General features: G+C 42.7%; 1 protein-coding gene across 2 annotated transcripts in view; it reads right to left on the bottom strand.

Annotated features, from left to right (window-relative positions):
• Nucleotides 1–27,814, bottom strand: part of PAFAH2 (platelet activating factor acetylhydrolase 2) — a 56,205-nt gene that overhangs the window by 9,059 nt on the left and 19,332 nt on the right. The window contains exons 7-10 of one of the 2 annotated variants that reach the window (XM_087728342.1): nucleotides 23,055–23,146; nucleotides 22,087–22,257; nucleotides 20,240–20,388; nucleotides 18,356–18,759 (exon numbers count right to left, since the gene is read on the bottom strand). In XM_087728342.1, coding sequence (XP_087584468.1) covers nucleotides 18,665–18,759; nucleotides 20,240–20,388; nucleotides 22,087–22,257; nucleotides 23,055–23,146 — 507 coding nt within the window. In that variant the 3' untranslated portion in view covers nucleotides 18,356–18,664. Of the gene's footprint in view, nucleotides 1–18,355; nucleotides 18,760–20,239; nucleotides 20,389–22,086; nucleotides 22,258–23,054; nucleotides 23,147–27,814 lie in introns of those variants that run through there. The other variant, XM_087728341.1, reaches the window with a different exon arrangement.

Raw genomic sequence — 27,814 nt, 5'->3', positions numbered from 1 at the left:
GTGTGATGCTTCTATGATCTTGGTAGGGGAGGACTACGAACATCATAGAAAGCCGACAGGGGAGGACTCATCCTTGGCAATTAAAGAAAGGAAGACTTCAAATTGCAGAATTCTCCAGGAGCATGACTGACTGGGGAATTCTGGGAGTTGAAACCCAACCTGTTTTAAAATGGCCAAGGTTGAGAAACCCTGGATGGGAATGTAATACAGGATAGGGCTATGATGGCGAACCTATGGCACGCATGCCAGAAGAGGTGGCACATAGAACCCTCTCTGTGGGCATGTGTACTGTCGCCAACTGCTTTTCTGGTTTCTGACATGCACATACCAGTGGTGGGATTCAAATAATTTAACAACCGGTTCTCTGCCCTAATGACCAGCTGGGTAGGCGTGGCTCGGTGGTCATGTGACTGGGTGGGCGTGGCCAACTTAACATCACTCACATCGATGGGCGCTTCGTCTTAGCTGTTGCAATGTAATAAGGGTTAACTGGAGAGGCACTTTCTCTAAACAGGGTGATAAAGATTAGGCTAGATACAACACCAGGATGTTTCCTTCCTGCCTTCCTTATAGGATTAGCCCTATAAAGTGGGAAAAAAACAAAAGAAGATTTCTTCCAACAACCTGTTCTCCAAACTGCTTAGAAAGTTAATAACTGGTTCTCCCGAATAGATACGAACTGGCTGAATCCCACCACTGGCACATATGCACCCTGTAGATGGTCTTTGCAGGCACGAGCACGCTAGAAAACATCCTGAAAAATGTCCCCCAAAACAAACTTCTTTTTGGGCCATTTTCAGGCCTTTTGGGGGGCTGTTTTTGGGCTGAAAATAACCAAAAATGCCCAAAAAACGGCATGCATGTTCCCATCAGCTGGTCTTTGGGTTTCTGGTACAGACCAGCCGAAAAGGTTCACCATCACTGGGATAGGTGCTTTTTCTCCCTAATGTCTCATTTGGCTAATAGCTAAAGAGGTGTATTCTAAACATGCCAAGATCATTATTGAATGATGTTTGGTAGCTAATAGTTACCAGCCGCTTTCATGGATCAAACGGGGTGTCTCTGTTGGCATCTAAAAATTACAGAAAAATATATGTTTGGAAAAGGGGACAATTCACCTGGTAGTTAACCATCCTTGTGCTAAAAAAGCCAAAAGAACTGGCAGGTTTGATTTTGAGTTGAGAGCCCCCCCCACCCTGAACTATGCATAAATTTAACTTCATTCTTTATACAGTATTGATGTGGTTTTTTAATGAGAAGTTGCAGCAGAAAAGCAACCCATATTTTTATCTGCAGTAACCTTTTAAGAGTGGTGTATGGAGGCCTCTGCTCTCCTTCACAGACTCTTTGCCAGAGAGTGTCCGCAGGGTAGGTCAAAAAGTCAAAATAATGCCTGTGGCTGCACAATCAAAGCCTTGCTCCTGTATAACCTGCATTATGTGCACAGCACAAGTAAAAAAGAGTCAGGCTTTGGTTGTGCAGCTGCAGCAAACATCTTGACTTTTTTGACCCTATCGTTCACCGTGGACATCCCTCTCCTTGGCTCTATGTTTTAATAATAAATACAAATTTGAGCCGCGGTGGCGCAGTGGTTAGAGTGCAGTACTGCAGGCTACTTCTGCTGACTGCCAGCTGCCTGCAATTTGGCAGATCGATTCTCACCAGGCTCAAGGTTGACTCAGCCTTCCATCCTCCCAAGGTGGATAAAATGAGGACACAGATTGTTGGGGGCAATAGGCTGACTCTGTAAACCACTTAGAGAGGGCTGTAAAAAGCACTGTGAAGCATGGTATGTAAGTCTTAAGTGCTGTTGCTAATGGTGAATATCACAATTTTCTTGGCTACCTTTGATAAAAGTGCATCTCTTCTTTTCTTGCTGCTGCATTATCCCATGTTATTCCTTTTAAGTCTTTGTTATGATTTGATTTCTTTATTTTTATTTTGTAAAATCTAGATGGCCATCTACCTCCTAACATGGAATCTGGATGGCAAATAGAGTGAAAACTCAATTAAAAGAAACCATTACTGAACTTATTAGTTCCGTTTTCTGTTAAAAACAGACAAACCCACAATTGTCTTTCAAGGCATGGTAACATGGTTAGACTTGTAAAAAGTTATTTTTTTCCCCTATCAAATTCTGCATTACTACTTTAACAATGTATTTAGTGCAGAATAAAAGCAAAATATTTTAAATAAAGACAAGGTACGTGTGCACAGCCCTGGAAAAAAGGCAATTACATTCCATGCATAGGAACATGAAAAATAAGACAAGTTGTAGTATACCAGAAATCCTTTCAGCAGCAGTTAAAAATTTCCATGTCCTTCAAGCATTAATTTTTGGATGCACGAAGTACATTCTATTTTTTAAAAATGCAAATTATTTTCCATGAGTCTATACAGCATTAAATCAATGCAAGGAATCCAGATCAATACAAAGCAGACACCTTTCTCCACTATCTAAGTATTTATAAACACTATCAAAGCCTTCAGAACCCTCCCTTGGGTCTAGAGCTTTGTCAGGCATATGCCACTGGCTGTTACTCAGTTTTTGAAATACGCATTTACATTTCCTATAGAGCGTCTTACTCTTTGAACCTAATTTTAACTTCCGTCTTAGTTCTGTGGCTGGGGATGTATTTTGTTTTTCACTCAACAAAGGCTAAAACTAAGAATGAGTGACTTCACATAAAGGCAGTTAGAATAGTCTGCCCTCTTACATGTTTAGCAAGCGGATTTTTTTTTAGCAGAAATAAAATAGGTGTATTAAGGTTATTTGAGGCTACTGCTGCTGTCCTACTTACTTTCACACCAAGCAAAAAAAGACGAAGCAGAAAACCACATTAGCATCTGGGGTTGTTTTATCAACACATTTTGGAAAGGAGCTGCAAAGATCTGGGGGGCTTGAGGTGACCTGCTCCCACCCTAAATTTATAATATGCAATTATTTTTGTCTTTTCCATAGGAAATATTTTATGCATCATGGTTTTCCAGCATATCTTGTACCTTTATTTCCTAACACTAAGTGATAAAGTATTCAGATGTGATTCTGTTATATAAGGATAGCTTTCAGCATTATTGCAGGAGAGATTGTTCAAAACATTATCAGCAGAATGCTTTCTTATTATACAAACCAGAAATGTTTTTCTTTCTTTGCTGTTTAAAATGGCTTAGCTGATTTTTTTAAAGATAATTTTGCAGTTGGACAAGAGATAGCATTCTAAATGAATAGAATTTACTGAATGGCTAGCCAGGTCATTATCATAAATTTCATAGTGAGATTGGCTAAATATGTGCTTATTTTAATAACGGTATTGAATTTGAATGTTTATTCTTGATTCTGACAACTGTCTAAGGAATATATATTTCATATATATCATCCCCTCCTCCTTTCACTCTCTCTTCCCTAAATTGTTCATAAAATACATACAGCAAAATATTTCAGCTTATAGACATATATTTTGGCATCACTCACAGTTTGAGCCCAGTGATGTATAAAAAAAGTCAAACATCTTTCTTGCTGCCCAAATTATTACCCAGCAGAGAAAGCCAAGAGATTTTTCATCCATTACCGTTAAAGAAAAATGAGGGTGGCTAACAAAAAGAAGTGGACTGAAATTATATTGAGATGAAACATTTGCTATATTGTCCTGCCAGGTTTTATGGGGAAATAGAACTTGGAGAGGGTTGTAAAGCCTATGAAGTGGTATATAAATCTAAGTACTATTGCAATAGATAGATAAATAGGTGACAGATGATAGATAGATAAATAGATAAATAGATAGATGATAGATAGACAGACAGACAGACAGATGGACAGACAGAGGGGTGTGTGTGTGTGTGTGTGTGTGTGTGTGTGTGTGTGTAGAGTAATAGGTATAGAAGAAATCTAAGTACATATGTATGAGTATAAGATGGATTGTAGATGAATTAATATATTAGTAGATGGAAATGTATAAAAGAAGTATATGTATACATGTACGGGTAAAAATGGTATAATGGAGGTATACCAATGTGGAAATGTTGCAAATATGATAATTGTGTAAAATATTTGAAGAAACTTTAATATTTTTTTAAAAAAGAGGCAACCCAAGGTATACAATAAAATGAAACAAAAACTAATCACCTCTATTTTAATCTAGCACCGTGTTTCCAAAGCTTTGTAATTTCCATCTACATAAATTTTGGCTTATAAAATTCCTAACAACAGCCATACTTGGCTAGGGAGTTGGTATTGGAATTTGGGAGTTGGTTTTGAGAGTTGGCCCACCCATTTAAAATATGTTAAGGTTGTGAAACCTTGCCTGAAGGCAAAGTTGTTCACAGTTCAAGTCTTATTTGAAGTTTAAGAACTATACATATATATTATACTGAACCAGAATACTGTAAAGTTTGCTTTCAATCGAGTTCAGCTTTATCCAAATTGGAGACCCTCCAATTGTATGGAATTCCAGATCTAGAATTCTCCACAATGTCTAGGGCATCTAGGTGTTTAAAGTCCACATGCCCAGTTGGCCCTCAGGTTGGAGAAAACTAACTGCTTGTGCCACACACTTTTGGATTAATTAAAACTGTGTTCTTAAGAAGGCCAGATCCTGAAGATAAAATTCAAATACTTTGGCCACCTAATGAGAAGGAAAGACTCACTGGAGAAGAGCCTAATGCTGGGAAAGACTGAGGGCAAAAGAAGGGATGACAGAGAATGAGGTGGCTGGATGGAGTCATTGAAGCACTAGGCGTGAGCTTAAATGGACTCGGGGAGATGGTAGAGGACAGGAAGGCCTGGAGGAACGTTGTCCATGGGGTCATCATGGGTCGAAGATGATTTCGCAACTAACAACAAAAACCTTATAACCCAATAAAAATGTAGAAGGAGAAAAAATGGCAGGAATTACTATGATGTATAAATCTACTGCCAAAAATATATTCTATCTATTCATATAAATTGAGATACGTAAAGATTATGCAAATGCGGGCTAAGGTTCATCACTGTTTGGAGATGCCCTTGCTTTCTTGGGAAATGATCTATTTATGGACCCTAAGATACACATTGATCATTTGGCTTGCAAGCTGCAAGTTGCATCAGGAAATCTGATGTCTGACATTGTCCATCTGAGGCAGACCCATGCCATCTAATCCATCTGTGGGTACAGTCTGTCATGGCCACCTTGCAACCTCCCCTTACAGCTGCTCTCTGTCTCCATGGCAACAAAGGCAAGGGCCTTTCTAATGGGGTTTGTAGATAGGCCTTAGACTCTAGTAGCCTTTTCCCCAGGATCAGCTTTTGCTGGTTTCTGTTAACAGAGGCTGGGAGCCAAGTCACTGAATGTTTCGTTCCTATTAAAAAGAACAAAAGTGTAAACTAAGAGATGTTCTTCTGTTCTTTGTTGTTGTAAGGTCCAAGGGTATGTTTAAGCCCACCAAGAGAACTGAAATAAGAACTTAAACGGAGGCTTGAGGAAGAAACAGCATTTTATCTTTGATCAAAGGGTAGCATTTCCAAACACGTACAAGGATATGTAGCACGGGTGGGATTCAAAATGTTTTGCCACCAGTTCTGTGGGTGTGGCATGGTGGGCGTGGCATGGCTTGGTGGGCATGGCTTGGTGGGCATTGTACTAACCATGGGTGCCTCTCTTTTTGACAGCATGAGCTTGGGTAGCTCTGAGCTTGCAAGTTATGATTGGTGAAACATGGTTTGTAGTACAGCATGTGGTGTGAACCCAGTGGTGAGATTCAATTTTTTTTTACTACCAGTTCTGTGGGCATGGCTAGGTGGGCATCGCAGGAGAAGGATATTGTAAAATCTTCATTCCCACCCCGCTCCAGGGGAAGGTTACTGCAAAATATCCATTCCCTCCCAATCAGCTGGGACTCGGGAGGCAGAGAATAGATGGGGGCAGGGCCAGTCAGAGGTGGTATTTACAGGTTCTCCAAACTACTCAAAATTTCTGCTACCGGTTCTCCAGAACTGGTCAGAACCTGCTGAATACCACCTCTGATATGTAGGGAGGAGCCACACCTAAGAGAGGGAATGGCCTTCCTTTTATAATGTTAGGATATGGCCTTCCTTTTATAATGTTAGGAGCCTCCTCATTAGCGCTATCAGCATTATCTCTCCCTTTGTTCGCACAATTGGCCATTTGGCCCCTGCTGTTGTAGGGAAAGGAACTCAACACAGATCAAAGGTGTAACTGTCAGCAGCTCCCATTTGAGATCCATGCTAGGCAGGAGAGGAAGAGTACTGATAGATCAAATAGCAGGGACGCAGTGGCTAAGTAGCTAAGAAGCTGAGCTTGACGATCAAAAAGGTCGGCAGTTCAGCGGTTTGAATCCCTAGCGTCGCATAACAGAGTGAGCTCCCGTTACTTGTCCCAGCTTCTGTCAACCCAGCAGTTTGAAAGCATATAAAAATGCAAATAGAAAAATAGGAACCACTTTGGTGGGAAGGTCACAGCATTCCATGTGTACACCCACACTACACCTATCCTCTGTGAGCTGCACTGGCCTCCTATTGCTCTCCGAACACGATTCAAGGTGCTGGTTATCGCCTTTAAAGCCCTACATGGCCTAGGACCTGGATATCTACGAGACCGTCTTCTGCCGCACACCTCCCTAAGACTGATAAGATCGCACAGGATGGGCCTTCTCCAGGTGCCATCAGCTGGACAATGCTGGCTGGCGATGCCTTGGAAAAGCGCCTTCTCTGTTGCCGCTCTGGCCCTATGGAATGAGTTACCCCCCCAGAGATCCGGACCCTACCCACTCTCACGGCCTTCCGAAAAGCTAGCAAAACCTGGCTATTCCGGCAGGCCTGGGGCTGTTGACCTCTGTATTTGGGGCTAGCCCCGCTTAGACTGGGTGCATGCTATGTCTCTTTTAAATTTGTTGTGTTTTATCTGTTTTTAATCTTTCTTAATATTCTTGTTTCTGTAAGCCACCCCGAGTCCTCCGGGATTGGGCGGCCTATAAATTTAATAAACAGTAAACAGTAAATTTTGGCGTTTAGTTATGCCGGCTACATGACCACGGAGACATCTTTGGACAGCGCTGGCTCTTCGGCTTTGAAACGAAGATGAGCTCTGCCCCTTAGAGTCAGGAACGACTAGCAGATATGTGCAAGAGTTTGAAGTTTAATTTTATTTATAGGCCGTCCAATCCCGAAGGACTCCAGGCGGCTAGAGGAATATTTACCTTTACCAATGTTACTTTACAGAGGCCTACTAGAGCAGTGTTAGTTACAGGAAACAAAGGTATAATGTATCGTGTATATATGTATGTATGTATGTATGTTGTATTTGTGCTGTATCTCTCTCTTTCTCTTTCTCTCTCTCTCTCTCTCTCTCTCTCTCTCTCTCTCTCTCTCTATCTATCTATCTATCTATCTATAGACACACACACACACACACACAAAGGCATAGTATACTGTATATGTGTGTTACAGGAAACAAATGTTTACATATGTGTTACAGAATAAAAAGTTTCTATTAATTCTAATATATCAGTATTTTATATTCTTATTACAATTTCCCTTCATCGTATTTTGCTACCTTAGCAAAATCAATGTGCTAAGTTAAACAAACTGCAGATGCAGTTGACTAAAATTAAGTGCTGGCTTCTTCATTCTGCTTCAGTTGCGTACTTTGCTCAGAAATAGATACTGGATACTTATTAGAAAAGAAAAAGGCAGAGCGTCATTTGCCAAAAACAAGGTGGTTTTTTTTTTAATGGTACTTTCCCAAGGCAATAGAGCTGCCTTCTTATTCATAAGTGTAACAGAATGTCCTTCAGCTGAATGTAGCTGTGAAATAAAGCCAGAAGATCTCATGAAAAGCTCAGGGACCTTCAACAACTCAACAGTTCAACTCTGAGCTAAAATATATTTTCTACTCTTTGGTCTAGCAAACATTACACTAGGACTTATTTGTTTTGAATTACAAATCCCAAATAGAGCAACAGTAAGTATGACTGGACTCATAATCTCTCTCTCTCTCCCTCCCCCCCTCTCTCTCATCTATCTATCTATCTATCTATCTATCTATCTATCTATCTATCTATCTATCTATCTATCATCTATCTATCTATCTATCTATCTATCTATCTATCTATCTATCTATCTATCTATATCTATCTATCTATCTATCTATCTATCATCTATCTATCTATCTATCTATCTATCTATCTATCTATCTATCTATCATCTATCTATCTATCTATCATCTATCTATCTATCTATCTATCTATCTATCTATCTATCTATCTATCTATCTATCTATCTATCTATCTATCTATCTATCTATCTCTATCCTATTTCTAAACTGCCCATCTCCCTCAGATTGTGATTCCCTTGGTTTGTTACGTGAGTTCAAAAGGTCTGTAAATGTTGTTCAGAGATATTTGAAGAGCTGCAAGTTCTCCACTGAACAACATCAATATTTGGAGAGCTACAAGTTCTCCTTTAGCTACACCTCTGTTAAATATTTTCCTCCAGGTGATTCTACAAGAATTGTAAGCTGGCTACGGCTCACTTGATCCTTGTGCAATTGGGATAAGTAGATTCAGATCTCAAGGCACGTTTGAGCCTGTATCTCACTCTCTGGATTTTTGCAACACACCACAGTGAAAACATTGTCCTCCCTTTTGCCCAAGGGACTACATCAAGTTTATCTCACCAAGACAGATGGCTTTCGGTGATCAAACTAATGGTGTGTATAGTCTCCAGTGTATGACAAAAGGAGCCCCTTTCTAGACAGGGAAGATGGGACTTGCTTGATTTTAATCTTTCAAATGGCAATTGTATAAATTATTTCTGATTCCTCTTTTAATGGACTGACTCCAGCTATTTGCAGGGAAGGTTGGTGGTGTGTGAAGACCATGGAGAAAGCAGCCAGCTGCCCTCTCTGGAATTCATGTCACAGTTCCGTTTAAGATATCAATTAGCAGAGAAACGAAGACATTAAAAGCTTTTTTATATCGTTGTAGAACGCTTCCCCCACCTCCAAAGCCTCTTTAACTTCAAAGGCTTCAGCAGGATCCCAACATAACTTCCTTTTTCAAGTGAAGATGTCAACATGCACATTTCATTCTAAACTACATGTAGGTGTAATAAATTAGGAACAAACTTTGTTGAATAATAAAAGTATTTACTTCTCAAAAGTGGCATCAGCAGGGAGTCCAGAAAGTCAAGATGGCAGCTCTGGTCAACCCTCTTATCTTTTAAAAATGTGGCTCCGACATGTAACAACTAAAAAGAGGGCAGATTTTTAACTGCAAAGCTATTTAACCCCCCACTGGATCTGTTTTTGAGTAGACACATAAATGATCCTTCTGTCCCTTTTCAAATCCGAAGTCATCAAGAAGATTCCTTATGTTGAGAGGGAGACCCCCCAACCCAGAATTGGTATTCAGCAGGTTCTGACCAGTTCTGGAGAATTGGTAGCGGAAATTTTGAGTACTTCGGAGAACCGGTAAATACCACCTCTGGCTGGCCCCGCCCCTATCTATTCTCTGCCTCCCGAGTCCCAGCTGATCGGGAGGGAATGGAGATTCTGCACTATCCTTTCCCTGGAGTGGGGAGGGAATGGAGATTTTACAGTATCCTTCCCCTGCCACAGCCACCAAGCCACACCTACCAAACCATGCCACGCCCACCAAGCCAAGCCCACCGAACTGGTAGTTATTTTTTTTTGAATCCCACCACTGACCCACCCCCTTGCATTTTCAGGAATAAATTGGAGCAGCTGTTGGATTTGTTCCTAATTTGTCATGTCCCTTATTTTCAAAGAATGCTGCCCCATTTCGGAGTTTCTTATTGTGCTCCACAAACACATGATCACTGAGAAGACCCACTGAAATTAAAATCACAGAATTGGAAGGGATCATTTTGGGTCCCTGTGGTCCATCCTTCTGTTTAATACAGGAGAAATCCTGATGCAAGAATCCCAGATCAAGAGCCGTCTAGCTTTCATGTGGATCCATCCAATGAAGGGACCCTGTTCTCTGTGCAGCTAATTGGTTACACTGTTGAGCTGTTCTGCTTAGAATTGAATTTTTATTCAATCATAATACACCTTAATGGGGCTGAAATTAATTGTTATACCTAATCATTTTATCATTTGCTATGATGCGTTTAATTAGTTGCTTTATCTGCTTCCCCTGTCTCATTCCCAAAGTGGTAAGTTAAATATAGATGTATTATACAATACAGTACATGCTTTAGTACTACTGCTACCAATAAAAAATAAATAACATAAGCCTGGAATGATACCCGCTTATTCAACGATCTGAAGAGCTCTCCTTCCAGAAGAATTTTATAATAGGGAGTGCCTATGTAGACCTATATATTTGGATTACTATAGACTAATGCATGTGTTTAATTTCTCATGTTTTCCTATTATTAAGAAAACTGCATTAAATGTCAATAATTTAATTCTGTCGTTCAGCATGATGTTTTGATAATAAGAGAGATTGGCCTTTGTGTGCTATTTTTGTTTTTGTTTTATAAATAAATAACAAAATGCTTCATTTATGATGCATTTCCTCCAATACGCATTTCCTCCAATACGCATTAAAAAAAAGAATCTGTGTATTGCATCAACTTCATAGGAAACTGTATCTCAATCCAACATATATAGAAATTGGTTCAAATAAAGGACAGGTGACATGAGCAGAAAATATGATGTCCCCCAGGTGTTTTGGACCCAATTCTTAATAAAGTACCAGAAATGTTGGATGGGGCTGACTGAACTTGGTTTACCTTGGCAGGTAAATAAGTAATTGGGTAGGTAGTCAGAAAGAGGTGAGCTAATTCAAGGAGAGGAACTGTGTGGTGTCGCAGTGGTTAGAATGCAGTACCGCAAGCTACTTCTGCTGGCTGTAGTTCGGCAGTTTGAGTCCCTACAGCTCAAGGTTGACTCAGCCTTCCATCTTTCCGAAGTGGGTAAAATGAGGACCCAGATTGTTGGGGTCAATAGGCTGACTCTGTAAACCGCTTAGAGGGAACTGTAAAGCACTGTGAAGTCTAAGTCTAAGTGTTATTGCTATAGGGGGCATCTGGCCCAAACATACTCCGAAATCTGGCAATGAAACGAGTTAGACTTCTCATGTGTCCTCATCTGATCCTCTAAGAACCCACAGAGCAGTGATTCTCAAACTTGGCAACGTCAAGACGTGTGGACTTCAACTCCCAGAATTCCCCACTCAGCAATTTGGCTGGGGATTTCTAGCAGTTGGAATCCGTGTGTCTTAATCTTGCCAAGTTTGAAAAACACCGCTGTACAGTTTTGCAATTTGCCAATTTGAAGGAGTTTCAAGGTCTTTTTTAAACGCTGCTGTCCAAGTTCAATATTGCCTTTGATGATTTTATCAGTAGTCTGCAGACAAAACAAAGAAAGCTTAACTAAATATCAGTAGATATTAGGCCAAAGATCGAAAATAATCAGATCATACTCATCAAGATTGCCTATTGAGGGAGGTCAAAAACAGAAGATGGCAACCACAATGAACATTATACTGCAAATTAGAGCATACAAAACTTTTGCCAGACCAATTCTCGAATATAGCTCATCTGCCTGGAATCCACACTGTATATCGGACATTAATACAATCGAGCGAGTCCAGAGGTGTTTCACGAGAAAAGTCCTCCACTCCTCTGCTCACAATAGAATACCTTATACTACTAGGCTTGAAATTTTGGGCTTGGACAACCTTGAACTACGCCTCCTGCAGTCCGATCTAGGCATAGTACACAACATTGTCTGCTACAATGTCTTGTTCAACAACTTCTTCAGCTTCAACCACAATAATATAGGGGCAAACAATGGATACAAACTCAAGGTAAATTGCTCCAAACTTGATTGCAGAAAATACGACTTCAGTAACAGAATGGTCAACGCCTGGAATGCTCTACCTGACTCCATTGTTAGAGCCTCAAACCACCATAACTTTAACTTTAAACTGTCTCATGTGGACCTCACCCCATTCTTAAGAGGTCTGTAAGGGGGCGTGCATAAGGGCACCAGCGTGCCTACCGTCCCTGTCCTATTGTCCCCATTTATTTGTACTCATTTTCTGTGTTCATGTCCATGTTTATACTTATACCTGTTATCTCATACATGTTTGACAAACTAAATAAATAATAATAAATAATGAAGTGACTGAAGCGCTGTCCCTTCTTAAAATCTGCTGCTTGCATCAATCCTATGCCCCGACCAGATGCATACATTTCCTTTCCTTTCTTTTGTGCTTGAGGCTACAGAACGAAAAGGCAGCCGGCTAAATGTTCATGAGTTTTAGTAGGTCATCTTTGTATGAGTAATCCGACACGCTCACCAGGGCCGTTTTTGTCATTCGAGACAGCAAAGAAATTGCAGAGGCAAAGAATAAAGCAGCTGGAGATGGATGGATGGATGGATGAATGGATGGCTAGATGATAGACAGACAGATGATAGCAAAAAATAAAATTGGGGAGCAGGAGCAGAAGGGTGGAAGACACTGGCGTCTCTGTTTGTGAAATGACAGATGGTAGCTTTAATGGAACATAAAGATTATACATGTAGCCGCAGAATGCACACTGGGCATTCCTAATTCATCTTCCAGCTTTGAAGCAGGACTACGATTCTATGGTTCCATAATTCTTCTCTACTTAGAAATTCTTATATGATTTCATATAAGCCAATGCAATCAATGAATAGCAGTGCTCCTGCTATTTAAATCTAACCATTGCCATACCATAATAGATTAACATACAGCGGACAGCTATTTAAATTTATATCATAATTATATAAGCCATCCATCAATTATAAGCCATCATCACGCGATCAAAATTGGGGGAACATTTGGAGCTTTCCAGCTGGCTTTCAACCAAGTCAATGAGGAAAGTCGGATTTGCTTAATGACCGCGTGACTCATTTAACAACTTGCAATGGTTTGCTTAACCATTGCATCATGACAAAACAGGTCAGAAAATCAGGCCTGTAAGAACCGCCTTCTTAGCAATGTAGATTCTGCTCCCAACTGTGATCATGTGGGGGATTACCTATAAACAGAGGCAGTATTCAGCAGGTTCTGACCAGTTCTGGAGAACCGGTAGCGGAAATTCGGGGAACAGGCAAATACCACTTTCTGGTTGGCCCTGCCCTCATCTATTCTCTGCCTCCCGAGTCCCAGCTGATACCCAATAGTATCCTTCCCCTGCGGCGCCCACCAAGCCATGTCCACAGAACATGGTAGTAAATTTTTTTGAATCCCACCACTGCCTGTGAAGCAATATGGACTGGGTTCACACCACATGCTGTACTACAAACCATGTTTCATCAATCATAACCTGCAAGCTCAGAGCAACTTAAGCTCATGCTGTCAAAAAGAGAGACACCCATGGTTAGTACAATGCTTGCATTATTACATTTTTTTTTAAAAAAAGAGGTACATTCAACCTCTAAGCTCAAGGCACCTATTTTAACTTTTAAAAATTCTATCCTCCCTTTACTCCTATCCAAAATAAATAAATACCATATTTTTTGGCGTATAAGACGCACATTTTTCCCTAAAAAGAAGCTGAAAATCTGTGTGTGTCTTATACACTGAATTCAGCATTTTTTTGCCTCCAGAAACCCCGCCCCTTCACCAAAATGGCATGCATAGCCTTTAGGAGGCTTCCAGAGTGCTCCTGAGGGCTGGGGAGAGCAGAAATGAGCAAAAATTGGGCCATTTTTTGCTCAATTTTGCCCCACCCCCACCCCGCAGGAGTACTCTATAACCCTCCTAAAGGCTATGCCTGCCATTTTTTTTTGAAAAAAGGGCCTGTTTTTGTGAAAAATGGGCTGTTTTTTGCTCATTTGGGGGGGCACCCCCTAAGAGCACTGTGCAAGCATCCTAAAGGCTATTCATGCCTTTTTTTTTTTTTTAGAAAAAAAACCAGGCCTGTTTTCACAAAAAATGGGCCATTTTTGGGAGGTCTGCAGATTGCAAAAACTTTTTTATTTTATTTTGCCTCTTCAAAATCTTGATGGGTCTTATACTCCGGTGCGTTTTAAACTATGAAAAATATGGTAAATAAAAATGGAGAAGAGTCCCAACATTGCAGCACTAGTCAAGGAGTGGAATTATGGGTACACCATCACCAGGCTTCCTCCGTTCCTTGGAGGTTGGATTTTTTCCGAAGAGGAATGTTTCCAGATGTTGAGGGCTTTTTCCTTTGGCCTCTGGATAGAGCCAAACCTCTCTCCTCCAGAGGATGCTGCTGCCTTTAAAGACATGTGGAGACTGGCTCTCAAAGGGAGGCAGATGTTCACGGCGCAGGACAGAGCTTTTGTTAGCAGACGTCTTTGTCTCCCTCGAGAAGGACGTTTCTCGCGAAGAAACAGTCTATTTCGGATGCTCAGGTGCTCTCCTACAGCTGCAAAGTCTTTCCCAGTAAACAGCAGAATGCTATGCGAAAAGAAAGCCTGTCTGGGAACGGTTGCACAGAACAGCAAGAGTTAAGAAGCGCTAAAGGAGCTTTGCAAAGACCCCTCCAGGGGTAACCACGTCATCTGCTTTGGATGCCCAGATGCTCCTTCCGTCCTTCCTCCATCTTCCTGTTATGTAACCGTACTGAATGGCTTCCTTTGAAGCGTGTCTTTCTCCATCACGTGATCCCCCCCCTGAGGATAGACGGGGCAAGACACAACAACAGATTCCCTGAACAATTGTGTGGCTGTCAGAACAAATCCCCAGCAATGCGAAGGCAGGCTGGAAATGGGACTTAGCAACCTTTGGTGCAGCTATAAAAAGGAAAATGACTAGACTGCCTTTTGTTGAGAAGCACGATGGCCAGACTTGTTTTCAACCAAAATATCTTTTATTTATCTTACCTTTCTACTCTCCTTTGCTGCAGCCCAGTGGTCCTTTCGCAACCATTCCCGTTCTGGAGATCTTCCATAAAGGTTCTTATACAACATCTCCAACAGTAAACACACTTCAGTCCGAGGGAGAACCATCTATCTTGTCAAATGTTTAGGCTGCTGCTGGTTTGTTGTGCAACACAACTGTTGGAATACATTCCTTCATACTGCACAATGTTCTTGGAAGAGACTATTAAATGCTCCACAGCCTCTTCACTGGAGGTTTTTAAGAAGAGATGGAGCTGCCATTTGTCTGAAATGGTGTAGGACAGTAATGGCTTAACTTTTCGGCACCAAGTGCCAAGCAGGTCCCACGGAAATGTTGCATGCACGCGCACTCATCAAGGCCACACTCTGGAAAAGCCTAACTTCCGGGTTCCAGCGTGCATGCGTGCCCAACGATCTGCTGGCCGGCGCACACATACAGGCCAGTTTTGGGCACTGCGGTGCGCGCGAAGAGATGGCATTGGCGTCCCGAAAAAGCTGAACTTTTAGGTTCTGGGATGCATACGCATCTGACAATCAGCTGGCTTGCAGGCATGCGCATACCGGTTTTCAGCACTGCCGCACACATGGACAGCTGATTGTTGCTCGTGCATGTGTGCCAGAAACCCGGAAGACAAACAGCCATCACCAGGTGACATGGCTTTGCGTGCCATTTTGGCCACACGTACCATAGGTTTGCCATCACAGGTGTAAGTTCTCCCATGCTTGAGCAAGGGGCTAGACTAGAAGACCTCCAAAGTGCCTTCCAACATGTTGTTATTCTCTTTCAAACAACATGCTGTGCCATAATGTCGCTTGCTCGGCTTCAGTGTAATGTGATGTGCTAATCCAGCCATTCTAAGTCATGGTTTACAGTTTAGCATCTTATATTTACCTGGAAAATGATGGTATATTCTATTAACCATAGTTAAAACAAGCCAAACTTTAATCCAACCAAAGCTGGGCTTGTTGTTCAGCCAGAGGTCACGAAGCTAAATAGTTTGCATGGAAACAGAACAGGGAAGGAAGCAATATGGTCTTTGCAGATCTCTGCAAAACTGCAGCTGGCAGTTGAGTTCTATACAGTACAAGCTTAAATGTCTAAACAATGTACAAAGGGAGTCCATGCAAAATGCCTCTCAGTGGAGGTTATCAGCAAGGCTTCATTAATTTAGATTGTTTTCTTCCAGAAACTGTTCCTATGGAATCCAGAAACTTTGCCAAATTGTATATCTAACTTTTGGAGGGATGGTGGCCCCTGCAGTCAGTTTTCCAAAATAAACACCCCTCCCAGCAAACAGTCTTGCTTATTTTATTTTATATTTTATTTTTTTATTTTTTTATTAATTAGTCTTGCTTATTTTAATTACCTCTGCAATGGAAAATATTTTTCCAGATTCAAGCATTGTGTCAAGCCACAATGCAGTTTGGCTTCATGTACATAAGCTCAGCGTTTGCAAACTTGTTTTATGGCTTAGCCTTATGTGTGGACACAGCTGATTATGGTTGACTCGAAATCTGTATTTAACTTAAGTCTGGGGAATGTTTGAGCCCAGAATGGATGAACTGGCGGCCTCAAAAATAACCACTTGATCCAGTTTGATTTATTCTGTCAGGACTGAATAGCCTGCACACTGTCTTGTCCCAGGCTGTGGGTGTAGAGTGTGGTTGAAACAGCTGGGAGAGTTTAGCCAAAGCCGTTGAATCAGGGAACAGTTTCATTTTTATTTATTTTAGAAATGTGCACGGCTGCTCAACTCTACGATGAGTCTGGAAGTGTACAGTACAAGCAATCATATAATACAAGCGAACCCTACCCTCGCCCCCAACGCCAGAAGGAAAATAACCATTAGAAGACCATCAAACACACAGAAGCTGCTACTGCCTCTAACTCAAGCCCCAGAGAAAGTGTCAGGTTTTCAGTGGTCTTTTGAACATGGCTAAACTGGGGGACAGAGAGGAGGTGTTGCACAGTCGAGCGCTGTGATGGAGAAGATACGTTTAAGACACTGTTTAATGGATGACCTGGAACATGCTCACTCTGTCCAATTACCCAGGCTCCATGCAAGCCCCAGAAGTCTGATGGTCCTTTAGATCAGTGTTTCTCAACCTTAGCAACTTGAAGATGTCTGGACTTCAACACCCAGAATTCCCCAGCCAGCGAATGCTGGCTGGGGAATTCTGGGAGTTGAAGTCCGGACATCTTCAAGTTGCCAAGGTTGGGAAACACTGCTTTAGATAACCAGGCCCAACGCCATGAAGGGTTTTAGTGACAACAACCCGCACTTTGAACTGCATGTGGAAGAATTATACTCTGTAGCGTTAACCTAGCTTGCTCGTCTGAACTACATCCGACCATGTTCTAGAGCAGCGTTTCTCAACCTTGGTGACTTTAAGTCCTGTGGACTTCAACTCCCAGAATCCCCCAGGGGAAGCAGTTTTCGCCCTCCTGGAGGGTCGAAGAAAGCTCTGGAGGCTGGGGAGGGTGAAAAATGGGTCTACCAGAAGTTCAGGAAGTCCAGAAACAGGCCTATTTCCGGCCTCCGGAGTCAGGGACAGCTTTTGCCCGCCAAATGATTTAAGCTCTTGTTGTGGTCTGCTGGCGGCCTGCGGAGCTGGCAGCAGATTCAGACAGTGAGGAGGTTGGGGAGGAACAAGGGCCAGTCCTGGAAGCTTGGGAAGGCTCGGACGAAGGCTCTGCATCAGAGGCAGAAAGGGGGCCAGGGCCATCTGGGAGTTATGTGCTGCCTCTGGAGCCTCCAGAATCGGACATCAGCAAGGCAGAGGAACAAGGGGAGCCTGTTCCCTGCTGCCAGAAGACAAGAACAATTAAGTCAAAAGGGGCGACTCAGGAGTAAGTCTTGGAGATGATTCGCCCCTCCCATAAGACTTAAAGGAGAAGCAAAGGCATGTGAGCCTTTGCAGGAAGCAACTTTGTTCAGTCTGATTGGTTTAAAGTCTGAAGCTTTGTTTTGACTCTGTGTGCTCTGTGTGGCCTTGCAAAACTAATTGCCAATTAGGTCTTTGGCAGCGTTTCAAGGGAGATAGAGGTGGGTGCTTATCAGCCTTATCCGGAAGGACTTTGGCAGACTTCTGTCAGACTCTTTACAAACTATTTGTGACTCATTACAGGCTGTGAATGAACATAATTCACAGCCGTTGAAATAAAAAGAGGGTTTGGGGGAATACGTGTGTGCTTTTTACAGTCTCAGGAAGCCTTCGTGTACATTCTTTACAGATTTTCTGCCACAATATCGTTGGGTGGGTATATTCCTTCTTGCCTACCTTATCAAGGTAGTTGAAAAGGAAGGATCTTTTCAATACAACGTCATAGCTGTAATTAAATAGCTTTAAACCATGGCAGTTCTTCCTCTTCTGGTTCTCGGAACGCAAGTTACAATCAGGATAGCAGGGCGCGAGTTTGTGATTTTCCTGCTGTATTTTACTTTAAAGTGCAAGCAGATTATCCTGAGGATTACACCTCCACCCCCACCCCACCACCCCCAACTTAATTTCAATTTCTTCACTCACAATTAGAATCCATCCTTTTCTTAAGCTCTTGCTGTAGTCCTGGTAGAAGAAGAGGCACATTTAAGGTAATAACTCAAAATGTTTCCAGGCTAAAGAAGTGATAGCAGGCGGTCTCAGAAACATGTCCATCATCATGAAGAGCAATTCTGCAGAATGTCCAACATCTGGAGAGCAATTTTATATCAAGGATGCTTTCCATCCTCTCAAAAGGAGAGGGAGAAATCTAGAAGAAGATGCCCCAAAACAATTTGGGGAGAGATATTTCTTGCCTAGAGGTTAGGCTTTGCCAAGGGACTATCCGGGACCACCGACTTGCCAATGCCTTCCAGAAGATTATCCCACTGGTCAAAATCTTCTTTGAGCTCTAGATGGAGAAATCAAAACGTTATTGCATCAAGAGGCTATGGTGCTAAGTTCTAAAGTCTAACTATTGCCACCTTCACCATTTTTGAGTCTTTGAGTACATTACATGCAGTGAAATACAATAGGAGATAGAACACCTTTTTCATCATTGTGACTTATTTGGTATTTTAGAGGAATCTTGTGATATTTTCTAGAAATCGCATGGATGGGTTTTCCCATTCATAGAAGAGTTACTATACAACGCAGTGGTGGTAACACAATGATAACACGGTCGCTAAGACGCTGAGCTTGTTGATCAGAAAGGTTGGCAGTTTGGTGGTTTGAATCCCTAGCACTGTGTAACAGAGTGAGCTCCCCTGTCTTGTCCCAGCTTCTGCCAACCTAGCAGTTTGAAAGCACGTAAAAAATGTAAATAGGAAAATAGGAACCATCTTTGGTGGGAAGGTAACAGTGTTTTGTGCGTCTTTAGCATTTAGTCATGCCGGCCACATGACCACGGAATTGTCATCAGATAGTGCTGGCTCTTTGGCTTAGAAATGGAGATGAGCACCGCCCCCTACAGTTGGAAACAACTAGCCCATATGAAGCACACACACTTAGGAGAAGGCAAACTGGTGAAATGGTGGTACCTGGCTCAACAGTAGTAACTGTGAGAAGGATCTTGGAGTCGTAGTGGACAATCTCTTAAATATGAGCCACCAGTGTGCTAGAGCTGCAAAAAAAGCCAATGCAGTCCTAGGCTGCATTAACAGAGGGATAGAATCAAGATCACATTAGGTACCATTTTATAATGCCTTGGTAAGGCCACACTTGCAATACTGCATCCACAAAATAAAGAGATATTGAGACTCTAGAACCGTGATGGCGAATCTATGGCATGCGTGCCACAGGTGGTACGCGGAGCCATATTTGCCGGCACGGCAGCCCTCAGCGCTGGCCAGCTGATTTCAGAGGGCTGGGGTGGCTGTTTTTGACCTCCCCAGGCTTCAGGAAAGCTTCCAGAGTCTATAGAGGGGGAAAACAGCGCCTAACGGTCTCCACATTCCGTTTTCGGTCTCCACGTGCCCCGCCAGTTCCGGATGGTGGGGATCGGAATGGGCAGAAAATGGGGTGCGCAGAGGTGGCAATAGGCAATAGCAATTCCTGCAGCTTGAAACAGCTGATGGTCGGGAGACCGGTCCAACCGACAATAAGCTGTTTGTGCTAATCAGGCTGTGCTGAAGCTCAAAGAGGCTGTTTGCTGTTTGCTGCAAGGAGGCGAACTGCTGTGAGGCAGAGGCCAAAGGGTGGGGGCGGGTGGGTGGGTGGGGCTAAATTCGGTGTATAAGACGCACCTTAATTTTCACCCTCTTTTTTGGGGGGGGGAAGTGCGTCTTATACTCCGAAAAATACTGTAGTTTGACTTTGCCTTTTATCTGATGGGTGTCTTGTTCTTTATAGGTTGACGTCTCTTTTAGACAACTTTCACGACATCGACTTACGGAGATGCTTTTGTAAGAAAGCGAGAGCAGCCTGGTTAGTGATATTCAGTCCTTCGTAGGGATCAATGGTGCCCCTTGTCTTGAAGACCCGGTTGACAAGGTTCCCGGCAAGGAAGGTGAAATCAGTGTGACTCTGGTGGATGGTGCCCCTAGGAGGAAAAAATCTATCAACATCAAAAGCGAATCACTGAGAAGAACAGGATGGATCCAAAATGGATCCCCACCAGCTCCAAAGATGGGACATCTCCCAGGTTTAGCCATTTAAAAAGGTCATTTCAGCATCTGCTGGGAAAGTCTACACCAGTATTGGTGAACCTTTTCGGCAATACTGTAGATTGGATGGTGGCTACTCTGTATGTTAGTTACCTGTCTACGTGGTGAATTGTGAGTTGAGCATCTGTAAATCAACGTGTTGTATCAAAGACTGTGTATATTGCTTGTTTTGGAGAATGTTTATCCTACTTTAGTTTTGTTAATGCAAGTAAAGTTATCCTTGTTTTAACTTCAGCGGCTGTGATCGATAGTGTGACTATTCAGTGGCACATTCCTTGCTACCTTCTGCTACTCAACTGTAGTCTCCAAAAGGAGATATACTTAACAGACCAGACGGTCAGTGCACTGGAACCTGGAAGAGCAATGGGCAACAGCTCACATGCCTGGAGAGATGATTCTCCGTGCCACTTCCGGCAGGCGTGCCATAGGTTCGCCATCACGGGTCTACACAATGAAAGAACGCCCAGTAGGCGATTCGGAGTTGCACAGAAGATACTGTGAAATCCAGTGGCTTGGAAGAGGATTCAACCAACTGAAATTTCCAACTTTTCTCTAATCTCAGTATGAAATCCCCAGATTTGAAGGCAGCCGAGTTTCCAAGCCTTTGCCTTATTTTCATTTCTGGGGCTTTGTGAAACAAAGGAAAATATCCCAGCAGTAACAGACACCCACCCAACCCTTCGCCATGCTAGCTGTAGAGTTCTTTGGGAGAGATTAGACAAAACACTGGGTCTGATTTAACAGAGATTAAAAGGGGGGGGGGAATGGAGAGAGAAAGCAGTGTGTTTTTATCATCTTCACACAACCACCCATTGTCTGCAGATAAAGCAACTCTATAGGGGATTTGGGGGCAAGGGATTCTGATTAGTTAGCAAGATGACAGAGATTTTTGTCCCCGTTCCCCCCCCCTCCTCCTCCTCCTCTTCCTCCTTCAAAAATCAGCCAAAAAAAGCTTTGCCATTGCTATTTTAAGAAGCAGACCTGATGCTGCCTTTGCGTTCTTGCCTGAAATGAGCGTCAAAACCATTCTACAAGAGTGTCATCCTTTAGCACCAGCACGGGGGTGGGATGGGGTGGGGGAAAATCAAACAGACACAGGCGAACAACCATCTGGTAACATCTCCCTTTCAAAGTATCTCAGTTTTAAGGGGCCGGTTTGCATACATTTCACCTCCCGAGTCAAAAGGATTCTCTGATTTTGGGCTCTGCAAAATCCCAAATTAATTTTATACGATTTACCAAAAAAAGAGAGGCTACCTTACAAGGATGCAACCTTGTTGGCTTTGCTAATCCATGCTGTTCTTTGCTGTTTTACCATTTTTTTCTTACCGATTCCCCCCTTTTATTCTCCTAAATGGTCCCTCCCTCTTCTCATTTCAAATACCACCTTATTTTTAACCTCTCCATTTCCACCCCCACCCCCCTCATTCCTTGTGCCACATCTTCTTAGACTGCAAGCTGCAGGGAGAGGCTGTGTGTGTGTGTCTAATCTGTGAATGACACCTCCTCTGATTGTGTATTCTCTACTACTATGGCAAAGGCGTTGATCACAGTTGGAGATGGGGCAGACTCACAGGATTGTAATGATCTTGCTTTCACTGCTGTTGGTGCTGATTTTTTTCATCTTGGCCACGCTCTCTGCAGTCTGGAATGATTCTGTGTTGATAAACAGCACCGGCTTGGTCACTTTTGTGTAAACAGAATTCTCCAAAGGGTACATCCATGCATCAAGGGCGACAGCGCATCTACAGGAGGAAAATAAGCACAGGACGTCTAGTGAAGCGGGAGACCAAAACCTTGGCGTCCCACATAGCAATAGACTTATATGCCACTTCACAGTGCTTTACAGCCCTCTCTATTGCCCCCAACAATCTTGAGTCCTCATTTTACCCACCTCGGAAGGATGGAAGGCTGAGTCAACCTTGAGCCGTAGAGACTCGAACTGCCGAAGTGCAGCCAGCAGTCAGCAAAAGTAGCTTGCAGTACTGCATTCTAACCAATATGCCACCACAGTTTCTCTCACCTCTTTCTGACCTCCGACCCCATTGCTTATTTACAGAGTCAGCCTATTGCCCCCAACAATCTGGATCATCATTTTTTCAGCCTGCGAAGTATGGAAAGCTGAGTCAACCTTGAGCTGGTCAGGATCGAACTGCTGACAGTGAGTAGTGAATTAACCCAGAATACTGCATTCTAAGCACTGGGCCACCACAGCTCCTCTGTTTATCATTTAGCAATAGCAAAAGCACTTAGACTTATATAGCACTTTATAGTGCTTTTACAGCCCTCTCTAAGTGGTTTCAGAGTCAGCATATCACCCCCAACAATCTGGCTTCTCATTTGACCCACCTCAGAAGGGTGGAAGGCTGAGTCAACCTTGAGCCTGGTGAGATTTGAACTGCCGAACTGCAGCTAGCAGTCAGCTGAAGTCGCCTGCAGTACTGCACTCTAACCAATGTGCCACCTTGGCTCTTTTGTTATTAATAAGTTCTCTGAGGTTACAATTTTCTTTTAAAAAGAAGTCGTTTTGGAAGATACTCACTTAAATTGGGCTTCTTTGACCAGAGCTAGCACAGCTGTTGCGCCACCAAAAGAATGACCCATGACAACGGCTTTGGTCAGATCCACGTTGTCCTGCAAGGGATGGGATGAGACACTTAAGGAAGCAGCTCATTAACGTCACAGCCCAAGAATCTCCAAAGTGGGCAATGCTGAAAGGCTCCAGGGATGGTGATGAGACCGACCATTCTGCTACTGGGAGCTCTAGCTCCCAGGAAGCCCAGCCAGCTGTCCATTACAGGTAGTCAGAAGTGACATTCAGCAGGTTCTGACCAGTTTTGGAGAACCAATAGTGGAAATTTTGAGTAGTTCAGAGAACCAATAAATACCACCTCTGGCTGGCCGCGCCCCATCTATTCTCTGCCTCTCGAGTCCCAACTGATCGGGAGGAAATGGGGATTTTGCAGCGACCTTCCCCTGGAGTGGGGAGGGAATTGAGATTTTACAGTATCCTTCCCCTGCCATGCCCACCAAGCCATGCCATGCCCAACAAGTCATGTCCACCAAGCCATGCCACTGCAGGTAGTCCTCAACTTACAACAGGTTGCTTAGCAGCTGTTTGCAGCTACCATTTGCCTGAAAAGGGGACTTAAGGCCCAGATCTGATGTTCCAACAATTGCCCACCCCAGTCGTGTGACTGTATTCAGTGCCCAGTAACAGAATTGCATTATGGTATTTGCAGTATCCCACAGTTATGGGATTCTTACTACCATTTTCTCTAAAACCTGAACTTCCTGTTTTCTGCAAACAGCAGGCCCATAATGAATTATTGGTTCACTTAACAACTGCTGTGTTTGCTTAATGAGTGTCACAAAAAAAGTCTTACCAAAAAATTGCATTTGAACAACATTAAAAAACAACAACACCATTTTAGGACTGTTACAACTTAAGGCTGTAACAAGCAGACTCTATTATGATTGTAACAAGGACTACCTACGGTGAGGAATGTCAGGAATTGCAGTTTGGGGAAACCCCAGACAGGCCATCCATTTACAAAAACAAGGGGAGATCTAGGATTCTATCAATAATAGGATCTCTGTTTTTTACGGAAGAGAGAGAACCATTATATCCCCAACCCATTTAAATTTTCCCACAGGAAAAATTCAGAGAATGATTCTACAAGAATTCTGGAAGTCATCAGATGTGTGAAGGCTGAAGCACATGTTCTAATTGTCAATATTGTACTAATAATTCCTGGTGGTTTACCCAGCGTCTTTAGGCACATTTACATGCACACAAATACAAGTATATACAGTCCAAGCCAAGGTTCAAAATGCTGTCTCTAAATTCCCTTTAAGCTTCACCCTTTCTCTTAGAAATTAATAGTTGCCGAAGCATTGACAAAATCCCCATCAGTCCACTGCAAAAGGCAAGCTTGGAACAGCTTACATTCTGAGATTATACTTTTAACACCATCAAGCAACAACATTTGCCCATCCCAGGTCCTTGGGAAGGATTCAACAAGTGGATAAAGATGCCAAATCTAAACATCTGGCTGACTGTGCAACCAACAACAACAACAAAAACAACAACAATAATGTGAAGTCCTTGGTGCTATCTGAAATTGGTGGTTTGCTTTCAGATGCTTCATAACTAGATAACATCATCACTTACCTAGTCGGATAAGGAAACATCTGCAAGCAAACTACCAAACTCAGTTCAACCCTGAGTTATAGATAATCTCTATCATTATCAGCATCATCTCATTTCTCTGCTGGTTCTGTTCTTATATACTTTCCAGAGGCACAGATGACTTCGCTTTCTATGAGAAGAACAGGTCCTGGCGCTCCCTGGTGGCTGACTGATTTTTTAAAATTCTTTTACTTTATTTATTTTAATTTGTCAACAAGTACAAGGTAAAATACATGAAAAAAATGGCACAAATAAATGGATAAAAATAAGCAAAACATAGCCATAAACACATAAAAAGAGTGCATATAAATGGGACAGTAGGACAGGGACAATAGGCACGCTGGTGCGCTTATGCACGCCCCCTTAGGGACCTCTTAAAAATGTGTAAGGTCCACAGTGGACAGCTTAAGGTAAAAGGTATGGGGGTTAGAGGAACTAACAACAGGATCGCGTAGGGTGCTCCACACGTTTACTACTCTATTGCCGAAATCGGTTTTCCTGCAATCAAGATTAGAACAGATTGCATTTAGTTTATATCTATAACGGCAGGGGTGGGTTTTAACCGGTTCGCGGCGGTTCCCGCGAACCGGTTGGTCGGTGAACCCGGAAGTAAGTAACTTCCGGGAACGGCGAAGGGCCCACCCGCCCGCCCGCGTTCCTTACTGGTCTTTGAAGGCTTCTGCGCTTTCATGCAGGCGCATGGCACATACAACGCCTGCGTGAGACCTCCAAGGTCCCTTCCAACTCTGCTATTGTATTGTATTGTATTGTATTGTATTGTATTGTATTGTATTGTATTGTTTTGTATTGTATTGATAGCCCTTGTGTTATTGCAGTTGAAGTAAAAGTAGTCATTGACAGGTAGGACATTATGGCAGATTATCTTGGGCACTAAGCTCAGGTCGGAATGTAGACAGCGTAGTTCAAGGTTATCCAGGCCTAAAATTTCAAGCCTGGTGATAGAAGGAATTTTATTACGAGTAGAGGAGCTGAGGACTCTTCTTTTAAAATATCTCTGGGCCCTCTCTAATGTTTTAATGTCTAAAATGCAGTGTGGGTTCCATGCAGGTGAGCAGTATTCAAGTATAGGTCTGGCAAAGGTTTTGAATGCCCTAGTTAGCAGCATAGCGTTACCAGAGAGAAAACTACATAGAATAAGGTTGACAACTCTGAATGCTTTTTTGTCAATATTGTTACAGTGAGCTCTGGGGCTTGAGTACTCCTAGGTCTTTGACAGAGTGTGGCTCATCTTTTAGATCATTTCCACCCAGCTTGTATTTGATGTTCTGATTTTTATTGCCAATGTGCAGGACTGAGCATTTGTTAACAGAGATTTGGAGTTGCCAAGTGTTTGACCAGTCAGATTCATAATCTAGGTCGTTTTGTAGAGTAGTAGAATTTTCTGTGGTGTTAAATACCGTATTTTTCAGAGTATAAGACGCACCTTTCCCGTCAAAAAAAAGAGTGAAAATCTGGGTGCATCTTATACACTGAATACAGCATTTTTGGCCTTCCAAAACCCCGCCCCCTTCACCAAAATGGCCGTGCATAGCCTTTAGGAGGCTTCCGTAGTGGTCCTGGGGGCTGGGGAGGGCAGAAATGAATGAAAAATGGGCTGTTTTTTTTCTCATTTCTGCCCCCCCCCAGCCCCCAGGAGTATTCTACAAGCCTCCTAAAGGCTATGCATGCCCTTTTTTTGACAAAAAACAGGCCTGTTTTCACGAAAAACAGGCTGTTTTGGGGAGGTCCACAGAGTGCAAAAGCTTTTTTTTAATTTGCCTGTTCAAAATCTTGGTGCGTCTTATACACCGGTGTGTCCGAAAAATACGGTAGTTTTACATCGTGGGCAAAGAGGACGCAGCTGCTAATAATATGATCACAAAGGTCATTCATGTAAAGTAGGCAGAGTGTTGGTCCTAGAACACTGCCTTGGGGAACAGAATAGAATAGAATAGAATTTTATTATTTGTATGCCGCCCTTCTCCGGGAGGACTCGGGGCGGCGAACAATTCAAAAGGGGGAAAAGGGGAACATAAAAATGAAATATAAATAATAAAAATAGGCAACAGTCGCACAACCATACATGTCGAGAGGGGAGGGAACACCACTGTTAACTAGTGCAGGGTTAGATGTAGCTTTTCCAATTTTGACTATTTGTTGCCTGTTTGAGAGGAATGCAGCTATGCACTTGTGCAAAGATCCAGAAATGCCGTAAGAACTTCGTTTTAACAGAAGTCACAGGGATTCCTTTGGGATTGAGAAAGGGGGCAGTGGCAACCTCTGGCTTTGGCTTTATAAGCTGGGGGACTGCCAGGGAAGTGGGAGGTAAACCCCTAAAAAAGATGCACGCTCCTTTTTTGCCAAAAAGGTAGGCAGGTCAGCTTTAAAACAAAACCAAGGCATCTCAAATATTCAGGAACACACATTTCAGGTACAAGACAGAAAAAGCATTGATACAATTGTAGGAAGTTAGCACCTAGCCCTCTCCTAGAAAAATGAAGTATCGTGGGAAATATAGGCAGAATATTATATTTTCCTGGATAAGAAATGGAGAAATGTTTTTGGGCAGGAAACAGACTCACTCTCAATAGCCCCCACCTTTGTCAATGGGCGATTAAACAGCCTGAGCTAGTCTACTCTACATAACAAAGGTAGGATTGGCCTTCCACAGAAACTCACCACAAGGCACCTGGGAACAAGCAAAGCTCAACCAAACTTGGACTCAAAGCACAGCCTAAAGAGTGCTGCATGGCCCCATGGGAGTCTGACAACCAATCAGAATACAAGATCAAGATCAAAGGCCAGAGAGGGTATAAAACCAAGAAGTTTCAGCATCTCGCTCTTTTTTCTTCACCCAATATCTGGAAGCATGTGATGACCTTTTCTGTTCAGGACCTCAAACCATGTGGTCCTGTCCACCATTAAAACCATCTTTCCAAGCAACCTCCATGTTTCCAGTGTCTTTTTCCCCACTTGGAACTGAACCCAGAAGGACATTTCTTCCAATACAATAAAAGACAAAGGCACAAGAAGACACAAAGTCCACATTTTGGACCGAGAGGTGCACTGGTTTGAAAGAGGGATCAAAGAGGCCATCTACGTCAAAACTG

Source organism: Thamnophis sirtalis, unplaced genomic scaffold (genome assembly GCF_051295495.1).
Source record: "Thamnophis sirtalis isolate CommonGarterSnake01/CBP01778 unplaced genomic scaffold, rThaSir2_p1.2 scaffold_13, whole genome shotgun sequence".
Lineage (NCBI taxonomy): Eukaryota > Metazoa > Chordata > Lepidosauria > Squamata > Natricidae > Thamnophis > Thamnophis sirtalis.
Note: the sequence above shows the minus strand (reverse complement) of the source record. Positions and strands in the feature narration are given on the sequence as shown.